The sequence below is a fragment of the Oncorhynchus kisutch genome, linkage group LG7 (genome assembly GCF_002021735.2).
Source record: "Oncorhynchus kisutch isolate 150728-3 linkage group LG7, Okis_V2, whole genome shotgun sequence".
Classification (NCBI taxonomy): Eukaryota; Metazoa; Chordata; class Actinopteri; order Salmoniformes; family Salmonidae; genus Oncorhynchus; species Oncorhynchus kisutch.
Window position 1 is genome coordinate 39,625,035 of NC_034180.2, and position 13,538 is coordinate 39,638,572.

Genomic DNA, 13,538 nt, shown 5'->3' on the forward strand with positions numbered 1-13,538 from the left:
ACATAAAACATTTAAGAATAAGGCTCAGTGTCATTACCCTCAGAAGGGGAGGATGCTAGAGTACGGACAACAGGTTGTCAATCATTTTTTATCCCTATCTATTTTTATTTTATTTTATTGCTTCTTAAACAAAATCTCTTTCTCTGAGCATTTCCCAATTGTATTATTTATTTTATACAGACTTTTTTGCTCATCTTTATCAAGGGTGCTCATTATTATGGACCTGACTGTATACTATATAACCATTGATTCTTGAATATTAGAACTTATATTATTTAACTTAGAATTCCTTACGAGGTTAGTTCAACTGTCGTACCCAATCAGAACCCAAAATATAGACATGTTTAAGTCCATTGTTTGCAAACAATGTAATTGTAAAAAAAAAAAAATCGCTGTATAGCCTCAAAACTCTAATTTTGACGTCAGGGATGGTCAATCCTTGCATCCAAAGCTCTGTCTATGAATCTGATAGTGACTACATTTCTCCAGCCCCATCCCTCATCTTTATACCAAAATAGTGGCAGGGTGGCTGCTTTGTTATAGATTGAACTGCAGATTTCCCCTCTGAAGCTGTACTCACTCTAGTAAAGACCGTTATTTGGGATTGGCATGTGACATGAGATATACTATATCCAGTGTTTGCAGCTTTAGTGCATTTATCAAATAACTGGGACATCGACTGAGACACCACAGACATGAGACTGAAACAAAATGTACAATTTTCAGTAGTTTTATTGAAAAATGCCTCTTCTGTTTCAGAAATAAATAAGAAAATAAGGCTGTGGAATTCACAATGTGCAGTTAAAACATGAAAAGGCAATTCTATGTCCATAGTCTTGCAAACAAATTCCAACTGCATTTGGTATTGATACAAAACAATAACTATATTCTGATTTGTTTTTGTTTTGTTGAAATCTTAAATATACAACACAGACAGGCAACTCCACCTTTGGGAAAAATCAGCTGTGAGTTAGTATTATAAAAAAAGATACACATTTGGTCTAAAGTAACTCATTAAAAGCCTGATTTGATAATAGCTGGGAATCTTTGGGAACTTTTAATGGAGCTGGAACCAGTAACCCTCTTTCTGATGAAGAGGGTGGCCAACTACATGATTTCAAAAGAACAACACACAGCTTGACATTGTGGAATTTGCAATGAACTGTGAGGTACAGGGCTAATGTGGAGGGGTACAGAGACATACATATACCTTCCCCAACGTATTTGCTGACTTTCCGATGATTAGTGCATTAAACATTGGACTCTAACACTTAATGCAGTTATGTTACAAGCAGAGACACTTAAAGAAACAGTTAGCAAGCACACAGGTTTATAATGAAATAATGTCCAGATTCATTATATTTCCACTTAATCTTGCTAAACTTAATTTGTTGATGCGTAAAGATATGTTCAATAAAGCCAAGGGTATCAGACCCATAGATTTTATTCTCTGAATTTCACTTAAAAATGGAGATAAATTCAATATAACAATCCTTTGTTTTGTTTTTGTTTATGGTGCTATCCTCTCGGTATCGTCTCTTGATAGTGACCTCTTTCCTCTCTGGTTTCGTGAGTAACCAGGCGACTGTATTGCCTCAGATTCATCTTCCGGTTCTTCCTCGGGTATAGGGACTAGGTAGGTTTCAGGGTCGGGCTCGTAGCCGGTGGCTAGAAACATTAGTTTGGCCAATCAAACAGGACTTTAGTCAACAGGCTGAGACTTAACATGCACAATGTACATCCCAAACGTTTGTCCTTAACATGAATAATCAACCAACATATTGAATGTATGGACCAAAGAACTGTCATTTATCTTGCTTGTATGTTAGAGTGATTACATGCACTCCTGAACTTAATGTTATGGAGAAATATGAACCATATTGAACACATACATAAAGATAAATACCAATTCAAGTAATAAAGCTGGGATTGATTTGTAACAAAACACTAATACAACACTGCCACTTGTCTCTAGCTCTATCCTATCCTTTTGCTACTCCTAAAACCCATTGTGGTGTTATACAACAAATGTTCCTCAGCAAATTAACTAATATATATATATATATACACTACCGTTCAAAAGTTTAGGGTCACTTAGAAATATCCTTGTTTTTTAAAGAAAAGCTCATTTTTTGTCCATTAAAATAACATCAAATTGATCAGAAATACAGTGTAGGCATTATTAATGTTGTAAATGACTATTGTAGCTGGAAACGGCAGATTTTGTAAGGAATATCTACATAGGCCCATTATCAGCAACCATCACTCCTGTGTTCCAATGGCACGTTGTGTTAGCTAATCCAAGTTTATCATTTTAAAAGGCTAATTGATCATTAGAAAACCCTTTTGCAATTATGTTAGCACAGCTGAAAACTGCCGTGCTGATTAAAGAAGCAATAAAACTGGCCTTCTTTAGACTAGTTGAGTATCTGGAGCATCAGAATTTGTAGGTTCGATTACAGGCTCAAAATGGCCAGAAACAAATACTTTCTTCTGAAACCAGTCAGTCTATTCTTGTTCTGAGAAATGAAGGCTATTCCATGCGAGAAATTGCCAACAAACTGAAGATCTCGTACAACGCTGTGTACTACTCCTTTCACAGAACAGCGCAAACTGGCTCTAACCAGAATAGAAAGAGGAGTGGGAGGCCCCGGTGCACAACTGAGCAAGAGGACAAGTACATTAGAGTGTCTAGTTTGAGAAACAGACGCCTCACATGTCCTCAACTGGCAGCTTCATTGAATAACACCCGCAAAACACCCGTCTCAACTTCAACAGTGAAGAGGCGACTCCGGGATGCTGGCCTTCTAGGCAGAGTTGCGAAGAAAAAGCCATATCTCAGACTGGCCAATAAAAAGAAAAGATTAAGATGGGCAAAAGAACACAGACACTGGACAGAGGAACTCTGCCTAGAAGGCCAGCATCCCGGAGTCACTTTGTCATTATGGGGTATTGTGAGTAGATTTATGAGGGAAAAAAACAATTGAATCCATTTTAGAATAAGGCTGTAACATAGCAAAATGTGGAAAAAGTCAAGGTGTCTGAATACTAAATATATATATAAACAGAAGAAAATGGTAGGAAAAGAACGTTTAGCATAGGTTAGGCAAACATACAAAGAATATCATGATTAAATGTACAAATGTCACATGCTTCGGTTTGGACCGGAGCACAAGCTGTGTAAATCACAGGCCTCATACTGTAATAAAACAGAGGTTATGCTGGCAGTAAGTCAGTAAGAAGCGGGTTATAAGGCACAAGCTCAATACAGATGTTAAATGATTTTAGTGGATTGTGTGGTTCAAACATCATTTACAAGGCACAATTAGTTTATTTACAGATATCACCTCTACGTCAACATGTTAACACTTGTTCTTTTGCTATGATATCCACTTTGTTAGTAGTTTTTGGTTTGTTTGTTTTTTTTACATGCTCCTTCCGGCGTAGAGAAGCACTCTCTCTCTGTTTGCTGGGGTTTTGGTTCAAGATGCAAACAGGCCAGTACGGTTGCCATCTCTGCAGCTTGTCTGATAGTAGCTGTGAAGTGGTGTTAGTGCGAGTCCACTCCCTTCTGTCTCGTTTTTGGGTTTTTAACGTTGTTCATTAATTATGTCCCCGGTGGTTATCCTTAAGGGCTCATTAGCCAGTGAGCTAACATCTCAGAAACAGGACTGTAAGCAGCACAGGCAGCATAGAGAGTTTACTAGGACCGACCTGGAAACAGTTCAAACAGGGGGTTAGATCTCTCTGTTGCAGAAAGTTATTTGCCATTTCTATTTCTACTTGGCAGTGTTTAACATGCAATTATGAATATCCACTCTATAACAAACATATTGAGACCTTGGACGTAAAGGGTTCATAATGTTGCCAAAAGGGGGTTGTCGAGACAAAAATACGTCCACTGTCCCATTTGAATAAACTTTTGTTAACAAATGCATTTTCTTTAGAACCCTTGAAACCCATGACCTCCGTACATTGAACCAGAGCGTTAGCTGTTGAGTATAAAGTTGTAAATAAATTAGTGTGCATACGTTACATTCACTATGTATTCAGCTACCCTGCCATGCAGATTGGGATTCAGTCAGTTGTGGACATACCTGGGTAACCTTGTCCATTGTAAGGAATGCCAACACACTGGGAGGAGTCGCAGTAGCCAGGGGGTCCAGGTGGTCCCCTCACTCCTGAGGTTCCCTGGCGACCAGGAGGGCCCCGAGGCCCAGCAGAGCCCGTAGTACCTGTGGCGCCGGTTCGAGCCTCGCCTGGTGGCCCTGGGATAAGGGAGAGGGAGATGGGTTGTGGAAAATAATTAAAGAATAGTCAGAACGAAACCTCCCTGACATCACCCTTAAATCCCAACTGGAAGTGGAGGCGGGGACTATTGGTTTCTACCACTGTAATTTAAATATTTAGACGGCTCAATTAAAAGTCTGATAAGAAGTGAGCCAGTCAGGGCTCTGTTGAGTTACTCCCTGCCCCTGTCTGTCTAGACAGTACAAACAAAGGATGGAATTTTCTCCACTCTCTCGCTCTTTGATCTCTTAAGCGAGCACATGTGTTGTCAATGAAGGAGCCACCAAAGCAACGCTCATTGTACAACAATCTGATTCTCCCACTCAACAATGAGTCATCATCGCTAGCTAACTAGCTTCCTCCTACAGGAGTTTAGTAGTGTCTTACTTCATTCACAGAAACAGACTTGGCAGTGTTCGACAGGAGGGGGAAGTAGACATCATATATAGCCTGACATTCCCACTAGCCCCCCTACCCCTTGTGATAGGAAAGCTTCTGGGGACTCAGGGCCTTCACATGCTGAATATCAATTAAAGGTGGATGTTATGTTGCCTCCATAAAGACATAATCCTCAGCCATTTCTAGAATGGGTTTGGGATCACTGATGAATGAGAGGTCGGGGTAACATTGTTTTGATGAGGGAAGATAGCAGCTATAATGCATAATGTTAAATCTTTCATCCAGAAATAGAACTTGGTTCTCAATTCCTTTGATGTATTGTATGTTGATCAAGACGTGTGAACATATCTGTGCGGACCAATCCCGTGAAGAAGAAGCATAAATTCTCTCTTGAAAAGAGAAGTGTTTTTCTGGGAATACGTTTGACGGTTCACTGAGAATTTATGAAACACAGCTGCCCAAACGAAGGTTCATGAGACACATCTAGGTAAATCTTGGCCTGCCCCTTGGGTCTGTCATTTATATTGCACTGGGAGGAGTTCTAAGAGTCACAAAGAGAGGTCCAGGGATAGGATTTAGAACAAAATGGCTACCATGGTGAAATAAGTTAAGAACTGTAGATCAGGAAGTAGTGAATAGGAACCTCCTGTCTCCAGATGTTGAGCACAACCATTTACAGTTAGTATGCAGGACGATTCTTATGTTCCATAACTTGTTGTTAAGGTACAGTTGAAGTTGGAAGTTTACATACACCTTAGCCAAATACATTTAATACATTCACAATTCCTGACATTTAATCCTAGTAAAAATTCCCCGTCTTAGGTCAGTTAGGATCACCACTTTATTTGAAGAATGTGAAATGTCAGAATAATACTAGAAATAATGATTTATTTCTTTCATCACATTCCCAGTGGGTCAGAAGTTTGCATACACTCAATTAGTATTTGGTAGCATTGCCTTTAAATTGTTTAACTCGGGTCAAACGTTTCGGGTAGCCTTCCACAAGCTTTCCACAATAAGTTGGGTGAATTTTGGCCCATTCCTCCTGACAGAACTGGTGTAACTGAGTCAGGTTTGTAGGCCTCCTTGCTCGCACACGCTTTTTCAGTTCTGCCCACAAATGTTCAATATGATTGAGGTCAGGGCTTTGAGATGGCCACTCCAATACCTTGACTTTGTTGTACTTAAGCCATTTTGCCACAACTTTGGAAGTATGCTTGGGGTCATTGTCCATTTGGAAGACCCATTTGCGACCAAGCTTTAACTTCCTGACTGATGTCTTGAGATGTTGCTTCAGTATATCCACATAATTTTTGTTCCTTATGATGCCATTTATTTTGTGAAGTGCACCGGTCCCTCCTGCAGCAAAGCACCCCCACAACATGATGCTGCCACCCCCGTGCTTCACGGTTGGGATGGTGTTCTTCGGCTTGCAAGCCTCCCCCTTTTTCCTTCAAACATAACGATGGTCATTATGGCCAAACAGTTCTATTTTTGTTTCATCAGACCAGTGGACACTTCTCCAAAAAGTACGATCTTTGTCCCCATGTGCAGTTGCAAACTGTAGTCTGGCTTTTTTAATGGTGGTTTTGAGCAGTGGCTTCTTCCTTGCTGAGCGGCCTTTCAGGTTATGTCGATATAGGACTCGTTATACTGTGGATACACATACTGTTGTACCTATTTCCTCCAGTATCTTCACAAGGTCCTTTGCACTTTTCGCACCAAAGTACGTTGATCTCTAGGAGACAGAATGCATCTCCTTCCTGAGCGGTATGACGGCTGCGTGGTCCCATGGTGTTTATACTTGCATACTATTGTTTGTACAGATGAACCTGGTACCTTCAGGCGTTTGGAAATTGCTCACAAGGATAAACCAGACTTGTGGAGGTCTACAATTGTTTTCTAAGGTCTTGACTGATTTCTTTAGATTTTCCTATGATGTCAAGCAAAGAGGCACTGAGTTTAAAGATAGGCCTTGAAATACATCCACAGGTACACCTCCAATTGACTCAAATTATGTCAATTAGCCAATCATAAGCTTCTAAAGCCATTACAAAATTTTCTGGAATTTTCCAAGCTGTTTAAAGGCACAGTCAACTTAGTGTATGTAAACTTCTGACCCACTGGAATTGTGATACAGTGAATTATAAGTCTAATAATCTGTCCGTAAACAATTGTTGGAAAAGTTACTTGTGTCATGCACAAAGTAGATGTCCTAACCGACTTGACAAAACCACAGGTTGTTAACAAGAAATTTGTGGAGTGGTTGAAAATCGAGTTTTAATGACTCCAAATAAGTGTATGTGAACTTCCGACTTCAACTGTATATGAGGCAAATTACTGAGTCAGGGGCTTCCGTTAATGGTCTCTGTTTTCTTGTGAGATGGGAGACATTGGCAGAGGCATAGCTGTGAAATGGGTTATTGTACATGAGAAGTGAGTGATGGCCGAGGTCTTACCAGGGGGACCACTGAGTCCTCTCTGTCCTCTCTGTCCTGTTCCAGGGGATCCTCTCTCTCCCTTCTCTCCTGGCGCCCCTGGAACAGCACAATCAGATACACAGGAAACAGGTTATTAGCAATGACAAAAAGTCTCATTGTACAGCACCATGTATTTGTAATAACCACAAATGAGCATGTCTGAGGATGGAGGAAATTGTAGCATGGATCAGATTTACTATAGGAAGTGAAGCATGATGGCAGATGACCATCTACAAGATGTGATGAACTCTATATATTTAGAATAGATGTGTTTTGCACAATCGCTTGCAATCAAAACTTCCATTTGATCTTTGTGCTCCAGTAATTATTTAATTGTACCATTGTTGTAAATGTTGCAATGTTACTCCAGGCTCAAAGAACAGACCAACCGTTATCCTAGGATGTTAGATAGGTTAAAGAAGAGGACCGTGTCCTGTCATAACTTAAAGTTGTGCATCTCTGATATGTTGCACTTTACTTTCTAGCCATACATAAACAGCACACTATCACTCACCTCTCTCTCCTTGGTTTCCAGGTAAGCCGGGGTTTCCAGGGAAACCATTTCGGCCAGTCTGCCCAGGTTCTCCACGAGGACCCGTGTTGCCGGCGGGACCAGGGGGGCCTGCGGGGCCTGGGTTGTTGCTAGAGTAACCGGTGGGGATCTGGTTGATCATATTATTAATTCTGCTCATTTGACCTGAGAGGAATGAATGAAGATATGATTAAGGCAGAGAGAAAAATCACATAGATGGTTTATTTTGTATACATTGTTTGTGTGTGTAGGTGTACCCAACCAATGCTGGTTTATGAAGGTCTAAATAGGAACTCACTATTCACAAGCTGTTCGCAAACTTGTCTGGCAATGGAACGCATCAGATTCTGAGATGCAAAGTCCCCCTGGAAAACATAGATATTTTGGTGAGACAAGGTCATGCTACTCTGAGAAGCAAGGGTCGACAACAGGCTACTCTGAGAAGCAGGGGTCGACAACAGGCTACTCTGAGAAGCAGGGGTCGACAACATGCTACTCTGAGAAGCAGGGGTCGACAACAGGCGTCTGGCGGGCAAATAAAAAAGCACCTCCCAAAGTTCTGAGGATTTTAGTTTTTCGTCAAAAAAGGACTAAAATCACCAGGGATTCAGATAAAAATGAGTTTCATTTAGGAAATCTGTTCACAAGTATTCCCACGAATAAAAAAAGATACGTGATCATGTCTCCATGTAATTAAGGTATGAAATGGTTGTTCTTTTCCAATACAACCTCTTTTGTGCCTTACTTGTGGTCAATTTGCAGTGTACAAATGATTATAATTATGTTACGCCACCATTGACCATCGGCTCCGACCAAAAAATCAGCCCACAGCGTGAATCTAGTTGCCTAGCCCTGGACTAAAGGATACAGTAGTTGCCTAGCCCTGGACTAAAGGATACAGTAGTTGCCTAGCCCTGGACTAAAGGATACAGTAGTTGCCTAGCCCTGGACTAAAGGATACAGTAGTTGCCTAGCCCTGGACTAAAGGATACAGTAGTTGCCTAGCCCTGGACTAAAGGATACAGTAGTTGCCTAGCCCTGGACTAAAGGATACAGTAGTTGCCTAGCCCTGGACTAAAGGATACAGTAGTTGCCTAGCCCTGGACTAAAGGATACAGTAGTTGCCTAGCCCTGGACTAAAGGATACAGTAGTTGCCTAGCCCTGGACTAAAGGATACAGTAGTTGCCTAGCCCTGGACTAAAGGATACAGTAGTTGCCTAGCCCTGGACTAAAGGATACAGTAGTTGTCTAGCCCTGGACTAAAGGATACAGTAGTTGCCTAGCCCTGGACTAAAGGATACAGTAGTTGCCTAGCCCTGGACTAAAGGTTACAGTAGTTGCCTAGCCCTGGACTAAAGGATACAGTAGTTGCCTAGCCCTGGACTAAAGGATACAGTAGTTGCCTAGCCCTGGACTAAAGGATACAGTAGTTGCCTAGCCCTGGACTAAAGGATACAGTAGTTGCCTAGCCCTGGACTAAAGGATATAGTAGTTGCCTAGCCCTGGACTAAAGGATACAGTAGTTGTCTAGCCCTGGACTAAAGGATACAGTAGTTGTCTGGTCCTGGACTAAAGGATACAGTAGTTGTCTGGTCCTGGACTAAAGGATACAGCACATACCCTCTCTCCCTTTTCTCCTTTTATTCCAGACAGTCCCTGTGGAAAAGAGGAAACATGGATGTTCTCAATAAAAGGAAAGCCATTCATTTGCATGAGATTTGCAACAAAACACCACAAATACACTATGAAATAGGAAGTTGGTTAACATTTTCCAATTTAATCAAATGCAGTGGGATGATTCAAGACAGTCTTTGAAGAGGTAGGATTTCAGATGTTTTTGGAAGATGGCTAGGGACTGCTGTCCTTGATGAAACATACATCATCATCATATGACTACTTGTATTTGTACATACTGGGTTTCCTGTGTCTCCTGGTTTTCCTGGGCTTCCTGTGTTTCCTGGTGAACCCGGAGATCCTGGACTTCCCTGGATGATGAGAAGATGGACAGCGTTATTGCTACATCTACTTACCAAAGTTACGAAACAGTAAACATAAGGACAACAACCACTCCTGGTCCCTGTTAAATAGCTGTTGCACAATAGGGACCAGCCCTATACTGAGATGTATATCCACAGTCAAGGCACAACTTGGTATACTGTGCCAAGAACATTTAAAGGACAACACCACCCAAAAACTATCTTTTGGCATTTGTTTCATTACCGGCTGTATTTCTGTATCTTGAAAACTTGATTGCTGACATGCAAAACATTTTTGGTACAATATCAACAATGGACTACTGAAACAAATACCAAAAGATAGTTTCTCGGTGGAATTTTCCTTTAACTGGGTGGAAACACTCCCAACAGGGATGGGATGCTTAATGGTCCTCAGAGTAGGCTATATATTAATATATTTATTTTATTTTTTATTTAATCTTTATTTAACTAGGCAAGTCAGTTAAGAACAAATTCTTATTTACAATGACAGGCCTACATGTTGACAATGACGTGCTGGCCCTTTGCCTATTGGTATGGTGTGGCCATTAACTACTGTAGAGGCAGGCCTCAATCATAGTAGGGAGAATGAGATGCATGTTTTAGCTGCATTACTGACTGAAGGACTGAGTTTGTCGATGTTTTGACCACGTCTTCTGGCTGCAGTACTCACCATCGGTCCTGTTGGACCTCTAGGTCCCGATGGTCCTTCCTTCCCTGGTGGTCCCTGGAAAGAGAAGATAGACACTCACAACAGGCAGCAATACAAGTTGGCATTAAGTTGTTGTTGTGTTAAAAGTATGTTGTCAATGTTAACTTTATTTCTGTATATATGTACTGTACGTTTTATGGTGCTGTTAAACTGGTGATGCTTCCAAGAGATGGGACTATAAAAACTCTGTGAAATAAACCAGGACCTCGCTAATCTCCCTAGCTACCAATCTCTGTAGTGTGTTCTACTGCGCCAGTTTAATGGAGCCAAATGACGTCATCTGACATGCACCAGAATACTAGGAGCACACAACATCTTAACTGCGCACGTTGAGTGATCACATGCACACGTTGAGTTAAGTAGGTGTTGGCTAGATTCATGGCCTTTCAACAGTGCCTGTACACTGAGCAGCTCTGTGTAGAGGTACAGAGATGCTGATCTTACCCTCACTCCACCTGGTCCAACAGAACCCATAGGACCAGCAGCACCAGCAGGACCCTGCAGGAACACAACACACTCAATCAAACTCTGCTAACCAGTAATAACACACAATTCTGACAAAATGGCACAAAATTGCCTTTTCATTTAGCCAGAAATGATAACTACTAGTTGTACTGTGTAATAACTGCTCTTTAGTTTCCTTGTGAGAACATGGTAGACTTTTCTGATGCAATTCAGGGTACTTGATTTGGTTGTTGAAATGCATGTTGTTAGCAGAACCATTCGACAGCCAAGGCTGCTATAGTCATAAACATCTTAATGCGATGAGAGATTCTCAAACAAATTATTCTCAAGTATTACTAACATCACAGGGTAATTGTTAGGATTCAGGTGAGTTTCATATTTCAAAAGTAAAGTCGTCCTTGATGGGGGTGAGTGATTCTCAACTAAATTATGCTAATTATTGGCGTCACAGGATAATGCCTCCAATCATTGAAATCCAGGGGCCGATCATTCAGCACTGGAGTTGTCAGTGATACAATCTGGTCAAGCGGTAGGTTATCAGTGATACAGTTTGGTCATGGTGGAGGTTATCAGTGATACAGTTTGGTCATGGTGGAGGTTATCAGTGATACAGTTTGGTCATGGTGGAGGTTATCAGTGATACAGTTTGGTCATGGTGGAGGTTATCAGTGATACATTCTGGTCATGGTGGAGGTTATCAGTGATACAGTTTGGTCATGGTGGAGGTTATCAGTGATACAGTTTGGTCATGGTGGAGGTTATCAGTGATACAGTTTGGTCATGGTGGAGGTTATCAGTGATACAGTTTGGTCATGGTGGAGGTTATCAGTGATACAGTTTGGTCATGGTGGAGGTTATCAGTGATACAGTTTGGTCATGGTGGAGGTTATCAGTGATACATTCTGGTCATGGTGTAGGTTGTCAGTGATACATTCTGGTCATGGTGTAGGTTGTCAGTGATACATTCTGGTCATGGTGTAGGTTATCAGTGATACAGTTTGGTCATGGTGTAGGTTGTCAGTGATACATTCTGGTCATGGTATAGGTTATCAGTTATACAGTTTGGTCATGGTGTAGGTTGTCAGTGATACAGTTTGGTCATGGTGTAGGTTGTCAGTGATACAGTTTGGTCATGGTGGAGGTTGTCAGTGATACAGTTTGGTCATGGTGTAGGTTGTCAGTGATACAGTTTGGTCATGGTGGAGGTTGTCAGTGATACCCTCTGGTCATGGTGGAGGTTGTCAGTGATACATTCTGGTCATGGTGGAGGTTATCAGTGATACAGTTTGGTCATGGTGGAGGTTATCAGTGATACATTCTGGTCATGGTGGAGGTTATCAGTGATACAGTTTGGTCATGGTGGAGGTTATCAGTGATACAGTTTGGTCATGGTGGAGGTTATCAGTGATACAGTTTGGACATGGTGGAGGTTATCAGTGATACAGTTTGGTCATGGTGGAGGTTATCAGTGATACAGTTTGGTCATGGTGGAGGTTATCAGTGATACAGTTTGGTCATGGTGGAGGTTGTCAGTGATACATTCTGGTCATGGTGTAGGTTGTCAGTGATACAGTTTGGTCATGGTGGAGGTTATCAGTGATACATTCTGGTCATGGTGGAGGTTATCAGTGATACATTCTGGTCATGGTGGAGGTTATCAGTGATACAGTTTGGTCATGGTGGAGGTTGTCAGTGATACATTCTGGTCATGGTGTAGGTTGTCAGTGATACAGTTTGGTCATGGTGTAGGTTGTCAGTGATACAGTTTGGTCATGGTGGAGGTTGTCAGTGATACATTCTGGTCATGGTGGAGGTTGTCAGTGATACATTCTGGTCATGGTGGAGGTTATCAGTGATACAGTTTGGTCATGGTGGAGGTTATCAGTGATACAGTTTGGTCATGGTGCAGGTTATCAGTGATACAGTTTGGTCATGGTGGAGGTTGTGTGGTTGACCAGTTCCAAAGCCCTAAACAATTCATTATAAGCCCCTTCAGGTTGTTTCCTCTTTACAAGAGGGGCAAGGAATCCATCTAACGTAAGAAGATGAAGGATATCCTCCAAGAAATAACCAGGCCAGGGTAGGTTTGACTTTTGATATGTTGTCCCATTGTCTCCAGCCATCGTTCTTTGGGCTTTTGATGCAATTTAGGATCCAAATATTCCCAGACACTTTGATGGTCATTGGCAACCTTGAGGGATGTAGTCTTATAATCCTGAGGTTGCTTATCTTCACATCCCTTCTTTTCTCAGCTATTTAAATCCAATTAGTGGCACCTAAGTAAAACGAAGAATACACTCTTAGAAAAAAAGGCTTCCAAAAGGGTTCTTCGGCTGTCCCCATAGGTGAACCCTTTTTGGTTCCAAGTAGAACTCTTTTGGGTTTCATGTAGAACCCTCTGGGGAAAGGGTTCTACATGGAACCCCATAGGGTTGTACCTGGAACCAAAAGGGTTCTACCTGAAACCAAAAAGGGTTCTTCAAATGGTTCTCCTATGGGACAGCCGAATAACCATTTTAGGTTCTAGATAGCACATTTTTTCTAGGAGTGTAGTCTACAATTCACTCTTTTTGGCCATCACTATAGGATTTACACTATGGGGTTTACAGTATAGGGTTTACAGTATAAGTTTTACACTATAGGGTTTACACTATAGGGTTTACAG

The 13,538-nt window shown here is 41.4% G+C and overlaps 1 protein-coding gene across 3 annotated transcripts in view; it reads right to left on the reverse strand.

Annotated features, from left to right (window-relative positions):
• Positions 1–714: 714 nt before the first annotated feature.
• The window catches only part of LOC109893783 (collagen alpha-1(XII) chain), an 87,602-nt gene continuing 74,778 nt past the window's right edge, over positions 715–13,538 (reverse strand). For 2 of the 3 annotated variants that reach the window (XM_031829081.1, XM_031829083.1), the window contains 9 exons: positions 10,853–10,906; positions 10,370–10,423; positions 9,616–9,687; positions 9,323–9,358; positions 8,000–8,066; positions 7,684–7,866; positions 7,149–7,226; positions 4,098–4,268; positions 715–1,668 (listed from right to left, as the gene is read on the reverse strand). In XM_031829081.1, the coding sequence (XP_031684941.1) occupies positions 1,511–1,668; positions 4,098–4,268; positions 7,149–7,226; positions 7,684–7,866; positions 8,000–8,066; positions 9,323–9,358; positions 9,616–9,687; positions 10,370–10,423; positions 10,853–10,906 (873 nt within the window). In that variant the 3' untranslated portion in view covers positions 715–1,510. Of the gene's footprint in view, positions 1,669–3,051; positions 3,715–4,097; positions 4,269–7,148; positions 7,227–7,683; positions 7,867–7,999; positions 8,067–9,322; positions 9,359–9,615; positions 9,688–10,369; positions 10,424–10,852; positions 10,907–13,538 lie in introns of those variants that run through there. The other variant, XM_031829082.1, reaches the window with a different exon arrangement.